Below are 14,089 nucleotides of genomic sequence, written 5' to 3' on the forward strand. Positions count from 1 at the left end.
GGTAAGGAGGGAGGAGAGGGGGACAGAGAGTGAGTGAGGAGAAAGTGAGAGGGAGGAGAGAGAGCGGGGAGTGAGGGACGGAGTGGGACAGAGGGACAGAGAGTGAGGAGGGACGGAGAGAGTGAGGGAGGGAGGAAAGAGTAAGGGAGAGGGAGGGACGGAGAGAGCAAGGGAGAGGGAGGGACGAGAATGAGAGGGAGGGACGAGAGAGAGGGAGGGAGGGAGGAGAGAGGGAGAGGAGAGAGTGAGGGAGGAGAGACAGAGCAATTGTTGTCTGATAAAGATTGCTTCCTGCGAGTCATATTCAGCTAAATCACTGTCTTACCCATACATGCGGGTGACTGGTGCGTTCTATAGTGTTATTATTATCATTAAAATGATTATCACTATCATACAAAGAGTGCAAGAGAAAGTACACTCTCGACTTGATCAGAGGCAGCCGCCGAACAGCAAGGATCATATTGCAAGTCATTAAACCCAAAACAAACAAACATATCTGTTTCTGTAGATTCTGTTGTGACCTCAATTGTCATTGTAATTAAAAAAAAAAAAAAAAAAAAAAAAAAAAAAAAGCTATGAATGTTTTTTTAGGAAGGATTTGCACAGTGATCACAAACATGACTACATTTTAGCAGTGACTCACTGCAGCATGACTCAGAATTTAGACCATTGTTACATTACTGCTGTAGGTAGACAGGAGTCATACAGGCACACACACACACACACACACACACACACACACATCTGCGTAATTGTAATTATACCATCTAATTGATCGATAACAGTTCAAGTACGCATGTATTTGTCATTGGATCACTACTCTCGTATTTTAAACCACTTTTGCTGACCCCATTTGTTCGAAAGAAAATTATATACTATATACTGCTTGGTCAGTTAGTATAAACAGGAGTAAACAAGCTAGTGCAATTGTAACTATGACTAATTACTGCAGCATAATTGGAACTGTAATTGAACAAACTAGCACTGTAATTGTAATTGTCCAGCCAACAATCCTGCTGTCATTGTAACTGTAGTGGAGCGCTGGTCTGCACCCCAGCCTGCGTGGTACGTACGGATCAGGCAGTGCATGTCGGGGGAGTAGCGAGAGTTGTCAGGGATGGTGAAGCTGCCGTCACAGATGGCCACCTGGCTTTCCCCGAAGGGCAGGGTGAAGAAGCAGAGCTTGTAGAGGAGGCAGCCCATCGCCTGGAACAGAGAGGCAGGGTGAGAGACAGAAACAGAGACAGCCTGCAGGGATGGGAAGCCACTGCGCCAAGTGCAGGGCGAGACACCCAATCAGGAGTTCACAGCTTCCAATCCTGCTTTTGCCAAGTTGACGGCCTTGGCTTGGGAGCCTGCGCTGGCCTCTGCGCTCCCATATACTAGCAATCTGCTGGCAGGGATGGAAATAAGACTCCTATTGCATAGCAGTCACCCATTCCAGGTTTTTTTTATTAGCTGCAGCATATAGGTAACAAGCACAGGTGGGTCTTATTAAACTCATAGTAGAACCTGGAATGGATCAAACCGCTGTGCAACGGCAGTCTTATTTCCTACCCTGGATTGGGCTGCAGCCCAAATTCATCTTCTGGTGCCCTTTACCTCGAGTACATCTTTTTGCAGCGGGATTATATACTGTGATGTGCGAATAAAAAAAAAAAATTAATCACAGTGATCAAACTGACTTTAAAATATAAAACACTGACAAACGACACAGGATGCATCAAAGGTAAAGCAAACGCTGTAAACGCTGCAGGTTCTGTAACTCTTGGACTCTTTCACCGTCTCTTAGCTTGTCATTCATTTTGCACATTTCAAACGAAAGCCTTAAAACAGCTGCTAAATGCTGCATGCTGTGCAGTACAACAGCTGTAATGTTTGGCATGCAATCCGCTTGAAAATCGAGAAAATTCTTCATCCTATGGATATTTCTGTTTTAGACAACGGCTATGAAAGAAAATCAAAGTGTGAAATATTTTAAAAACGCTATTAAAACACACAATGAGACACCTACCCAGATATCTGCCTTGGTAGTGATGATGTGCCCGCTGTACAGGTTCACCATCTCGGGAGCGCGGTAAGACAGGGTGGTGTACCTGACACACACAGAGAGGGAGACCGTGACTCTGGGGAGGAACGCGCTAAACCCCAACAGCTAAACCAGGGGGCGTAGCGACATGACCTAGGATCAGGGCTGGGGTCAACCAACCCCCCCCCACCCCCCCACCAATCCAAATTTTTAAAATCAATTCCCAAATTCCAATTTCCACTCCCTTTTAAATCAATTTCTTTTACACGACAGGCTTTATTGAGCAAACATACAGGTAGTGGCCAAAAAAATGGAAACACCTGGGTAAATGAGGGGCACCAAGTATATTGAAAGCAAGGGCTTCCACACAGGTGTGGCTCATGCATTAATTAAGCAAATAACATCCCAGCATGCTTAGGGGCATGTATAAAAATGCTGGACAGGCCTGGTTGCCTATAATTAAGGCTAGCATGGCTGCAAGAGGAGACCTCGGTGACTTTGAAAGAGGGGTGATTGTTGGGGCGCGTTTGGCAGGAGCTTCAGTGACCAAGACAGCTCAACTTGCTGATGCTTCACGAGCAACGGTGTCTAAGGTGATGTCGGCATGGAACTCCGAGGGAAAGACATCATCAGCGAAGGGCAACAGCGGGCGTAAGCGCATACTCCAGGATTGTGATATCCGTGCATTAATTCAAAGTGCAAGGCAAAACAGGCGAGCAACTGCTGATCAATTGACTGCAAATTTCAACCTGGGGCGCGAGCAGCCAGTTTCATCAAAAACGGTCCGCCGAGAACTCTACAGAGCGGGATACCATAGTGGCCCAACGCCCTATTAAGTGGGGTTTCCATTTTTTTGTCCATTACCTGTATGTACAACCTGTGAAACACGTGCACAACTTTGTCAACATCAACACATTTGTGTTGTAGTTGTGTAATTGCATGTGGTGCTGTTGACGAGTTGCACATGTTTGACAATGCAATGGGAATCTTATTTCCATCCCCGTTACTTCTAGAAAAACACCTGATCCAGCCTGTGTTACGTAGATCGAAGGTAGGTAACTAGCTCCTGAACTCTGGAACATTGTAGTAATAATGATGACAGCAAACATTATTAAAAGCTGCCTGCTCTTTAATCAATAATCAATGCATGCGATCGGGTTTATGGGATGGGACTCACTTCTTGATCTCGTCCTCCACCGTCGTCACCCCCTCACTTTGTGGGTTCTGGTATTTGTTGGTGGCGCTGCCGAAATCACACAGAACATAATGACCCCGGTCATGGAGCAGGATGTTTTCTACCTGGAGAAAAACAACAAAAAAGAAACACACAGAGAGAGACAGGATTAGGGACGACCTGGTCAGAACCACTGCCTCGCTTCCACGAGCACGGACTGACCGCCAACCATTCCTCCTGAACCCCCATCGATAGTCTAGTCGAGGGGTGTGGATTCCATGTTTACGCCCCCTCGTCGCTTGATTGGTCAGTGTTGTGACGTACTTCCACCCATCCCGCTTTAGGAAAGGGTCCGAAAAAAAAATCAGGGGCAGCTCAGATTGGCAGCCAACGCGGGTCAGATAAATGAACATGGAAACGCAGTATCAGGAGCAGCAGGGGTTCAGCCCGGGTTGAAGGGGGCACGGAGAAGAGGTTAATACTACTTATTTTTCTAGGATTGTGATCTGATCTAAGACAGATAAACTAAGCAGGGTCAGGACTTCAACCTGGACCGAGATCTGCTCAGATCTTTGAAGGTACACAGAGTTAGGCAGTTTGAACTCGGGGCGGTGGTACCTTGAGGTCACGGTGGATGATGGGAGTCTTGCACTGGTGGAGCCGCGCCACGGCCTCACACGTATCACAGAAAATCTGCAGCACCTCCGTCTCTGTGAAGCCAGTCTGGAGACGCTGGTTCATCAGGTTTACAACCTGACCCCCTGAGAGAGAGAGAGAGAGAGAGAGAGAGAGAGAGAGAGAGAGAGAGAGAGAGAGAGAGAGAGAACAAACAGCGGCCCGTTTTTAAAACAGCTGTGGAGGTTTCATGAACTACAAACTTTGATTTGAAAGAATTCAAATGGCTTTAGAAAAAAAACAGTCCTTGACAAAAACACTCCTTAAAAAACAATCCTTAAAAGTTTAGTTCAACACAGCTGGAGTCACTTACAATTACTCGTAATTAATCTCAATTACAGCCCCCTGCTCACCCCGGCAGTAATCCATGACGATGAGCACCTCCCACACGTCCCCCGCTCCCACAGGCGTGACGCTGGAGTCCAGGAAGCCCACGATGTTCCGATGGCCCACAAGATCCCTCTGCGGAGAAGAGAGAGACGTGTGAAGCCCAGGCTGAGAGAGAGAGAGAGAGAGAGAGAGAGAGAGAGAGAGAGAGAAAGAAAGAAAGAAAGAAAGAAAGAAAGAAAGAAAGAAAGAAAGAAAGAAAAGGAGAGAGAAAAAGAAAGAAAGAAGAGAGAGAAAGAAAGAAAGAGAGAAAAAGAAAGTAAAGGGGAGAGAGAGAGAGAGGGGGGAGAGAGAGAGAGAGAGAGAGAGAGAGAGAGAGAACACACACACACTCACCATGATCTGAATCTCCTGCTTGCACACTTGCAGGTCGTGTTCGTTGTTCACGTACATCCTCTTCAGGGCACAGCGCACGCCCTGGTGAGTTCGCACGAGGAACACGATGGCAAATCCACCTGGAGAGGGAGGGAGAGAGAGGGGCGGCACTTCAGAAGGGAAATCAACCAATGTGCTCAACCTGTACACTGATGAACCAAAGCCTTTGTTTAAAGCACTGACAAAAACGCCTGAGCATGAAGGAACAGAAGCTTGAAAATCTTCTGGTTTATTTTGTTTTTCACGACGCTGAACGTAGATTCACGCAGTGACGCATTTCAAACATTGAAAAAACACCGCTACTTACATTTTAATAGCATGTCAATATTTAACAAGGAAATGAGACTCCTGTTGCATAGCAGTTTCACCCATTCCAGGTTTTACTACGAGCTTGATTATCCACAGTGTGTAGGAACCAAGCTCAGGTGTGACTTATCAAACTTAGTAAAGCCAGGAATGGATCAACCTGTTATGCAATGGGAGTCTTATTTCCATCCCTGATACACGAGGATGTAAATAGAGCATCAGGGTGATTGATCAATATTTAAATGAAGGCTGACAAAATAAATCAATAATCAATTAACTGTTGCAATTGTTACAAAGTCGCTGAGTGGCCTTTGACTGCACCATTCAAATCCTTCACAATACTCACAGCAGAGTTAGATAAAAGACCCACCCAGTATCTTTTGTATCTGCTTCATGCATCAAAGATCCAAATGTTTTAATACCTCCAGGGGCAGGATAGGCTTGTTTAAAACAATACAGTTAAAGGTTGAAGCCTTTGTATAACTCCATGAACCACTTTCAACAAATGCACTCCATGCACTGTCAGCAATAACGACTGAGACCTTTCAACACAACTGGAAACATGCATGCGTTAGTAATACAATATATAAAACAGGGATGGAAATAAGACTCCTGCTGCATAGCAGTTTTACCCATTTCAGGTTTTAATATGTGCTTGATTAGTGTACAGGTAACAAGCTCAGGTGTGTCTTATTAAACCAGGAATGGATCAACCCGTTCTGCAATGGGAGTCTGATTTCCATCCCTGATACGCGAGGATGCAAACAGGGCACCAGATCAATATTTAAAATGACGGCTGGCAATATAAAAGTCATGGCGATCAATAATCGATTAATTATTGCCATTGCTACGAAGTCGCTGAGTGACCTTTAACTCCATCATTCAATACCTCCACAATACTCGCTGCGGAGTGGAAATCACAAACCACCACGAAGGATATCAAACACACAACTTCAAGGCTCGAAATATGACTCCCGTTGCACAGCAGTTTCACCCATTCCTGGTTTTCCTAAGAGTTTAAGACACACCTGAGCTTGTTACTGGCTAATCAAGCTCGTATTAAAACCTGGAATGGGGGAAACGGTTGTGCTACATGAGTCTTGTTTCCATCCCTGTAACTTGTGCCTTCATTCGAACTCCCCTGTATCAATATTCTGTAAACTGGCTACAAGCTGCACAGTTTTGCCTCAGTATCAAAGACTCCACTACAGACAATACTGCATGGTCTCCGAGACACAGGCACTGCAATTACACAGAGAAGGATCGCATATTGAACACAGAGTGGTCTGGTTACTGTCTGCTCCCCTGATAAAGAACCGATCCAGAGCAGCGCTGCGCTGTCTTCACTGTCAGGTAGAGCTAAACTCACAGACAGAACTGGGACAGCTGAGACTTTATTAATCCAGAGGGGACTGACTGCACTGCACAGCACAGCACAGCACAGCACAGCACAGCACAGCTCTCTCTCTCTGCAGACCCCTTCAGTTGTCACACATTGGCTCAGCATAATAAGTCTTCAGTACGGTTAATTATAAATTCAGCAGTGATCATTCAAGATTTCAATGTTAGGGCTGGTGCAATTATATCAGACAGTCGGCAAGGGTCCAATTTCTACCCTACCTTTTTTAAATAAGGGATAATTCTGCTGAAAACAATAGGAGCACATGCTACGGCAAGCCCTCCAGATTCACTGTACCAACTTTAATCACGGACACAATAATGAGTGCGGATCTAGACTTCTCTCAGTATATTCTTTTTTCATTTGGGACTGTTGGGGAAAGTTAATGAAGTATTTCATTTACAACTAACAGTACTCTTAATATGAGAGAGAACGATGGTTTTCAAAACACTGGACATTGGACCAGGTGCTCCAGTTAAAGCTCCGATGAGAAGGACGACTCTGGAAAACCATTCAACGGCAGACGGGACAGCATGCTGGTCTTTATACCAAACAATAAATAAAATCACACAGATTTATTATTCAGAGGCCACTTGCACTTTTGCACTCCTTAAAAGTACTGCTGGTAAAACCAGGCATTGATCACACTGCTATGCAATGGGAGTCTTATTAACCTGGTCCAATGGTCCAGTGTCAATTACTCTACAAACACCGTTCAGTAAGCTGGACAATAGCAAACCAGTATACTTCCTGTAGTATGACTATTGAAATCGGTGTGGGTTCCTGTTCATTTCAATGAAACTGTTGTCATGCTAGTACAGTGCAAACACAAAACTACAATGAATTTAAAAAGAAGCTGCCGAATGAAATATCAATTAAAAAACGCAGGGCAGACAGCTACTGGTGGAGCGAACAATCACTCGACAGCAGCTGATTACTGCTCTGCGCAGCTGTCGAGAGAAGAAGTTCAAAAATGACAACTGTTTGTTTCTGCTTCCCTACGTTCCCCTGTGAGCAAGTCTCAGGACTGCCCTGGACTGGAGGGAGCCCCCTTTCTCTTAGGGAGGTGAGGGAGGGAGGGAGCAGTTCAGTCTCCATGCCTCAAGCCTGCCCTGGACTGGAGGGAGCCCCCTTTCTCTTAGCGGGGTGAGGGAGGGAGCAGTTCAGTCTCTGTGCCTCGAGCCTGCCCTGGACTGGAGGGAGCCCCCTTTCTCTTAGGGGGGAGAGGGAGGGAGCAGTTCAGTCTCCGTGCCTCAAGCCTGCCCTGGACTGGAGGGAGCCCCCTTTCTCTTAGGGGGGTGAGGGAGGGAGCAGTTCAGTCTCTGTGCCTCAAGCCTGCCCTGGACTGGAGGGAGCCCCCTTTCTCTTAGGGGGGAGAGGGAGGGAGGGAGGGAGCAGTTCAGTCTCTGTGCCTCAAGCCTGCCCTGGACTGGAGGGAGCACCCTTTCTCTTAGCGGGGTGAGGGAGGGAGGGAGGGAGCAGTTCAGTCTCCATGCCTCAAGCCTGCCCTGGACTGGAGGGAGCCCCCTTTCTCTTAGGGAGGTGAGGGAGGGAGCAGTTCAGTCTCTGTGCCTCGAGCCTGCCCTGGACTGGAGGGAGCCCCCTTTCTCTTAGGGGGGAGAGGGAGGGAGGGAGGGAGGGAGCAGTTCAGTCTCCGTGCCTCAAGCCTGCCCTGGACTGGAGGGAGCCCCCCTTCTCTTAGGGGGCTGAGGGAGGGAGGAAGCAGTTCAGTCTCCATGCCTCAAGCCTTTCCTGGACTGGAGAACAAAACTATCACATCCTCACTTGCGTTGTGAAATTAGCTAATCAAATACAGCAGCATTCCACACTGTTAGAGAAATCAGTTGAAAGCTGCTGTCGTGGAAGACAATGGGGCAGGACTGTGAACGACTGCAGTCACCATGAACAAGTCTAGGAAAGACAATACTGTACAACCCAAACTGTGACCACAATAAGACCTTTAGCGAGCCGTCTGGAGGAAGGGCGGTCCGTCTAGCCACGGATTCCCAGAGGATTCATCTCCCCTACTAACCTGGCTAGGGGGCGTTTTGTTTTTCCTCAGACCACGCTTGCATTAAGCGAGCGAGCCTAGGTGGGCAGAATGTCCTTTCCTTGTTCTTGAGGGCGAGCTGAATTTAGTTATTCTAATCTAAATGCAAAGTTACACAGTGCTGAAAGAATACAGAAAAAAACCATTCGAAATGCCAACTGAAGCTCTTTGCATTTCTTCCTGAGGCTATTCTACCACCGAGATGAAAGACTTCCTCGCCACGTCAAAACCACAAGACCAAACCAGCCTGCAAATCCTGCACAGCAGCATGCCTTCACACCAGGACCATTACACTGGAGTGCAACACCAGACACTGCATACCAACGTACCGGATGCACTCCCCACACAAACCAACACAGCCAGGCTGGATTGATCATCCAGAACTTCGACCGCAGCATCCAGGAGTCTTGTTTATCTACGCTACCAAGTTCAGAAATAATAAAAGAACACACTATGAATTCAATGGCAAACGTTTCGACTAGAAGTCTTTCTCTAGGTCTTCAACTGACTTCTCGTTGAACTGGATTTATAAACGGATTTGAAAAAAATTATTTATGAGTTGGGATTTATGAAGGGAAGAAAAATGACTTCAAAGCTCTGCTTGACACGCCTTTTACTGGAACAGGAGTCAAACACTGTGACCTGGAAGCAGTAACTACCTTCTTTAGAAAGCCAAGGAGCAGCGTGAATCGGAGCTGCCTTTTAAACAAACAGCAGTGGCTAGGCCTGAGCCCTTTAAGTCAACAGCAAACCTGCAGAGCTCGGCTGGCTTTAAAAAAAAAATATCTAGAGACTTGGGTTTTTAATTTGAAAAAAAAAAAAAACAAAGCAAACACATACCCGCTTTCCCAGTGAGGGTTATTACAAACAATACTGTTGGCCAGTCCACGTTGTATAGACACCGTTAGCAGACCTTGTTGACAGTCTTCTTTGTTTACATAGTTAGACATTGCAAGTAGGGCCACTTCCTAGTTCCTGAAACCTGCATTTCCCATCGCGAAATTAGGAAATTCTACATAACGTTTTAAAAAATATTTTAACTGTGCCACGTCTGCCATTTAAAATACACCTGTACGCCTTAAATAAAAATAAAATCAATGTTGTTCTGTTATTTTGCTGACCTGTGCAAGACAGACGTCTGACTGACGATTCCTTGTTGCTTTCCGGATTCTACCAGTAAATTGCTAACAACTGTACCACCGCCAAAACGTAATTCTTGCTGGGATCATTTGTTGACAAACGCCAGATTCAGACCCGTGATAATCTAGCCCAGGGGTCTCCAATCCTGGTCTTGGAGGGCCGGTGTCCCTCCTGGTTTTTGTTCCAACTATACCCTAAATTAATTACATTAATTGGACCAATTAAGCTTCTAATAAACACTTAATTGGTCCAATTAATTAATTTAGGGTACAGTTGGTACAAAAACCAGGTGGGACACCGTCCCTCCAGGACCAGGATTGGAGACCCCTGCTCTAGCCTATGTTATGAAGCCAGGGCAGGCAATAAGACTCCTATTCCATAGTAGTGTCGCCCATTCCATGTTTTACTGCGAGCTTGCTTAGCCACAGTGTGTATACAGGTAACAAGCTCAGGTGAGTTACGCAACTCCGTGAAACCAGGAACGGATCAGAGTTGAAGAACACACCTGAGCTTGTTATCTGTACATATACACGGATCAAGCTCGTATTAAAACCTGGAATTGGCCGGACTGCTGTGCAATAGGAGTCTTATTTCCAACACTAGTACTGCTCCCAAAATATCATATATATATATATATATATTATATATATATATATATATATATATAGAACAATTCTCACCTTCAGCCAGGGTTTCTTCCACCGTGACCTGAAGCCGTCCGACGGCGAACACTCTTCCGATGTAACTGCCCCCGGAGCTTGAACCGCTGCCTCCCCCGCCGCCAGCTCCGGAGCCGGGGCCCGACCCTACCAACTCTCGGCGTGAATCGAAAAACTTCTTCATCTCTCCGGAGCGATCACAAAAACCAAGAACTTCAATTAAAAACGTCAAAGATAAAACGAAATAATAATAATAATAATAATAATAATAATAATAATAATACACAAGACTCCTCCTCGAACGCTTGGTTCAGTTTCAGGTCCAAAAATATTTAAATAATATACTATATTATTACTGTCCCAGAATGGAGCGAGGTAGGGTTAAACGTCCCGTAATTTTTAAGACAGATTGTATTTACTCAAAAACTGAAGCGTTAACCCACAACGTTAAATCCAATTGCTATACGGGTTAAATATTTTGGGGCTTCACTTTGTGTACACTAGACAAATCAAAGGCAACCTATTTTTTTTTTAATCGCGTTTCTGCAAAGTAGTATTTTCAACAAAAAAATATAGGTACTACAGATATGATTGAAACGATTGCATTGGTGTTAAAAAATAAAATCCGATCCCTGATTTGCTTTCTTTAAAAAAAAAAGTGTAACACTTGAAAATGATTGTTCCGTCCTCGGATTTCTTTTTTTTCTAACTAAGAAATGAATAAATAAATTTGACAACACTGCCAGGTTTGCAAACTGGCGCAGCCCCAGTCTGATTGAAGATATATATATATATATATATATTTATGTATATTTAGATCCCTTCGGGTCTGCCATTTTAATTCGTTTTAACAGACCCTCTCGATTTAATCCCGGGCAATGCCCGTGTTTATTTAATTGGTATAATTGTGATCCAGAGGCTGTTTTCTCCGGGTTTGCACGAATGTCTCTCCCTCTTGCAATCCAGCCAGCTGGGCTTCGCGACCCCACAAACCAGGAAACACAAACACAACACGAAACGGAACACCATTCAATCAAAAACTAGACATTTTTTTTAAAAAGCCGCCTGCCCGCCCTATGTTAAACCACGTTAAAGATATCTGTAAAATTAACAATTTAAAAAATAGATAAATTGTCGACATTTAGAGTCGCCTCGCGATGCATGTTGGTAGTTGTAGTCCTAGCGCAAGCCTCCCAGTGACGATAACAGAACTACAACTCCCAGTGACGTCGAGGTTTACAAATATAAGACATCTCGAACAAAATTTAAAAAAAACGAACGAGTTGTTTATTTCGTACTTATCGTATGATTTTATGACAGTGGGTTTGCAGGGTGTGTGTATAGCTCAGTGCAATGGTGTAAATGCGGTGGTGTTGCAAAGCATTGTGGTTGTTGTAGTTTTTTTAAACACCAGCGGCAAATTCGCTGATGTTGCTAAAGACAGATGATTGATGCTGCCCACCGCAAAATTACAGTGGAAAAATAAATAAATAAAAAGCCGTGGGATTGCATTTAAAAACGCCCTTATACTTTTCACATATACGATACTAGCCAGAAATATATAAGCTGCAATCTGCTTTATACAGACGTGTTTTGCGTGCCCGAGAAAACCTTATGATGAAATGCATGCGGTAAATGCAGGATTTGCTATGTCTGTGCGTCGACCGTCTTTAAACGACCTTGATGTGTCATCGCAGCACACGGGTGAAATACAGCACTGGGATGTGCGCACAGGAGAGAAGCTCTGTTGTAAAGCCCTTGTGGCTGCAGCCTATAGCCAACAGTTAAAAAAAACCGTGTCAAAAAATCAATAGAAAATATTTAGAGGTTTCCCAATACCAGTAAGAAACCCTAAAAGCATTCCTTGCACACAAATAGGTACACTATATTATTATTAATTTTTTAGCAGACACCCTTATCCAGGGCGACTTACAATTGTTACAAGATATCACATTATTTTTACATACAATTCCCCATTTATACAGTTGGGTTTTTACTGGAGCAATCTAGGTAAAGTACCTTGCTCAAGGGTACAGCAGCAGTGTCCCCACCTGGGATTGAACCTACAACCCTCCGGCCAAGAGTCCAAAGCCCTAACCACCACCCCACGATGATGATGATGATGATGATGATGATGATGATGATGATGATGATGATGATGATGATGATGATGATGATGATGATGATGATGATGATGATGATGATGATGATGATGATGATGATGATGATGATGGAGCAAATTTAAGGCAGTTGTTTTGGTTTTTAAAACAACACATAAAAAAGGGTTTCGTTTATCGAGGTAACAGCCCACTCGGGACAGAGAGGATTTCAAAATTCAGTCCAGGGCAGTCGGTATCGTACTGGACAGATCATGCAGTTAAAAAACACATCGGAGATGAACAATATTTCTATAAGTTTAGAGAAAGTGAAACGGGCAAGTTATGTTCTGTGCAGCTACGTGTGTGTGTTTTTAGTCGCTTTGCGTGTTAACAAAATTGCTCTTCATAGCAATTAGTAGAGCTGGTCTTCAGTGCCATTTTCACTGCTCCCCTTACACTGTATAGCTGAATATGCGAGTCAACGTAAAATTTATTTTTAAAATGCAAAGATTTATTTTGCTCAGAAGAGGCAGACAAATGTGATTTGGTGTGATTAGCATTGCTTTGTCAACCATGTTACCGAAAACATAGAGGTACCGGTTATATCAGATCAGAAAACGAATGTCTCTTAAAGACATGTGAGGTGCATTGAGATCCGCAACATTTCTCCTTTGATTTATTATTATTAGTAGTAGTATTGTTGTACTTTTTTGTAATAAATCATACATTATTAAAATTGTAATAAAAAATCATTAAAAACGGAAGTGAAGACTGGACAATGTAACAATTCACTGGTGGTTAGACTGAATCTCGTTTGGTAACTCGTGGTGCAATAATACAGATCACCACCAGAGGGCAGTGTGGCTCGATGTAAATTACTATCTTCCAGTGCCACCCGTGCTGTCTTGTCAAAGCTGTCTCTAATGGCTATATTCGCCTGTGTTTAGGGCGTGTTATGTTTTCAATAAGTCAGCTAACTGTCCCGCGGACATGTATGCATGCTACATCATTAATATAATACAGTATTTATTTCTTATTTTTACAGGGAGCTGTGGTATAATAATAATAATAATAATAATAATAATAATAATAATAATAATAATAATAATAATAATAATAATAATAATAATAATAATTCATGCAGTTCAATGGTGATCAGTGCGTTAATGTGAAAGTAATTTACTGTTACAATAAACAGCATACATGCAATACTGATGCTGTGTGATCGAGTGGTTAAAGAAAAGGGCTTGTAACCAGGAGGTCCCCGGTTCAAATCCCACCCCAACCACTAACTCATTGTGTGACCCTAAGCAAGTCACTTAACCTCCTTGTGCTCCGTCTTTCGGGTGAGACGTAGTTGTAAGTGACTCTGCAGCTGATGCATAGTTCACACACCCTAGTCTCTGTAAGTCGCCTTGGATAAAGGCATCTGCTAAATAAACAAATAATAATAATAGTGAAAAATGTCATTAATAAAATATAATATACTATATAAAAATAGAATGACAATGGATGCATGAATTACTGTATCCATTATTCATTAAATGTATTGATTACCTGCCTGGTTATTAGTAATTGCACAGATTCGTTAACAATTTATAAATAATGATGAAGGCGCTGTTCCTATACGGCGCCCGACTATTGCTATCACGTTATTGGACACTGGCTGAAGCGAGCCCCATGTCCAGCGACGGGGGATGAAATATGAATACAGTCCGGGGGTCAGTTCGAGACTGACAGGATATTAATGCCAGGTCAGATATAGCCTCATTGTTTTCCTTTGAGCTCTTTCTGTT

General features: G+C 43.9%; 1 protein-coding gene across 11 annotated transcripts in view; it reads right to left on the reverse strand.

Annotated features, from left to right (window-relative positions):
* LOC117397730 (AP2-associated protein kinase 1-like) overlaps positions 1–11,381 on the reverse strand; it is a 37,820-nt gene extending 26,439 nt beyond the window's left edge. For 4 of the 11 annotated variants that reach the window (XM_059013617.1, XM_059013619.1, XM_059013618.1 and 1 more), the window contains exons 1-7: positions 10,216–11,381; positions 4,602–4,720; positions 4,232–4,340; positions 3,822–3,964; positions 3,207–3,328; positions 2,015–2,096; positions 1,074–1,206 (exon numbers count right to left, since the gene is read on the reverse strand). In XM_059013617.1, the coding sequence (XP_058869600.1) occupies positions 1,074–1,206; positions 2,015–2,096; positions 3,207–3,328; positions 3,822–3,964; positions 4,232–4,340; positions 4,602–4,720; positions 10,216–10,378 (871 nt within the window). In that variant the 5' untranslated portion in view covers positions 10,379–11,381. The remainder of the gene's footprint in view (positions 1–1,073; positions 1,207–2,014; positions 2,097–3,206; positions 3,329–3,821; positions 3,965–4,231; positions 4,341–4,601; positions 4,721–10,215) is intronic. The other 7 variants (XM_059013622.1, XM_059013620.1, XM_059013624.1 and 4 more) reach the window with 4 other exon arrangements.
* Between the last annotated feature and the right edge of the window lie 2,708 nt (positions 11,382–14,089).

This window comes from Acipenser ruthenus, chromosome 46, assembly GCF_902713425.1.
Source record: "Acipenser ruthenus chromosome 46, fAciRut3.2 maternal haplotype, whole genome shotgun sequence".
Classification (NCBI taxonomy): Eukaryota; Metazoa; Chordata; class Actinopteri; order Acipenseriformes; family Acipenseridae; genus Acipenser; species Acipenser ruthenus.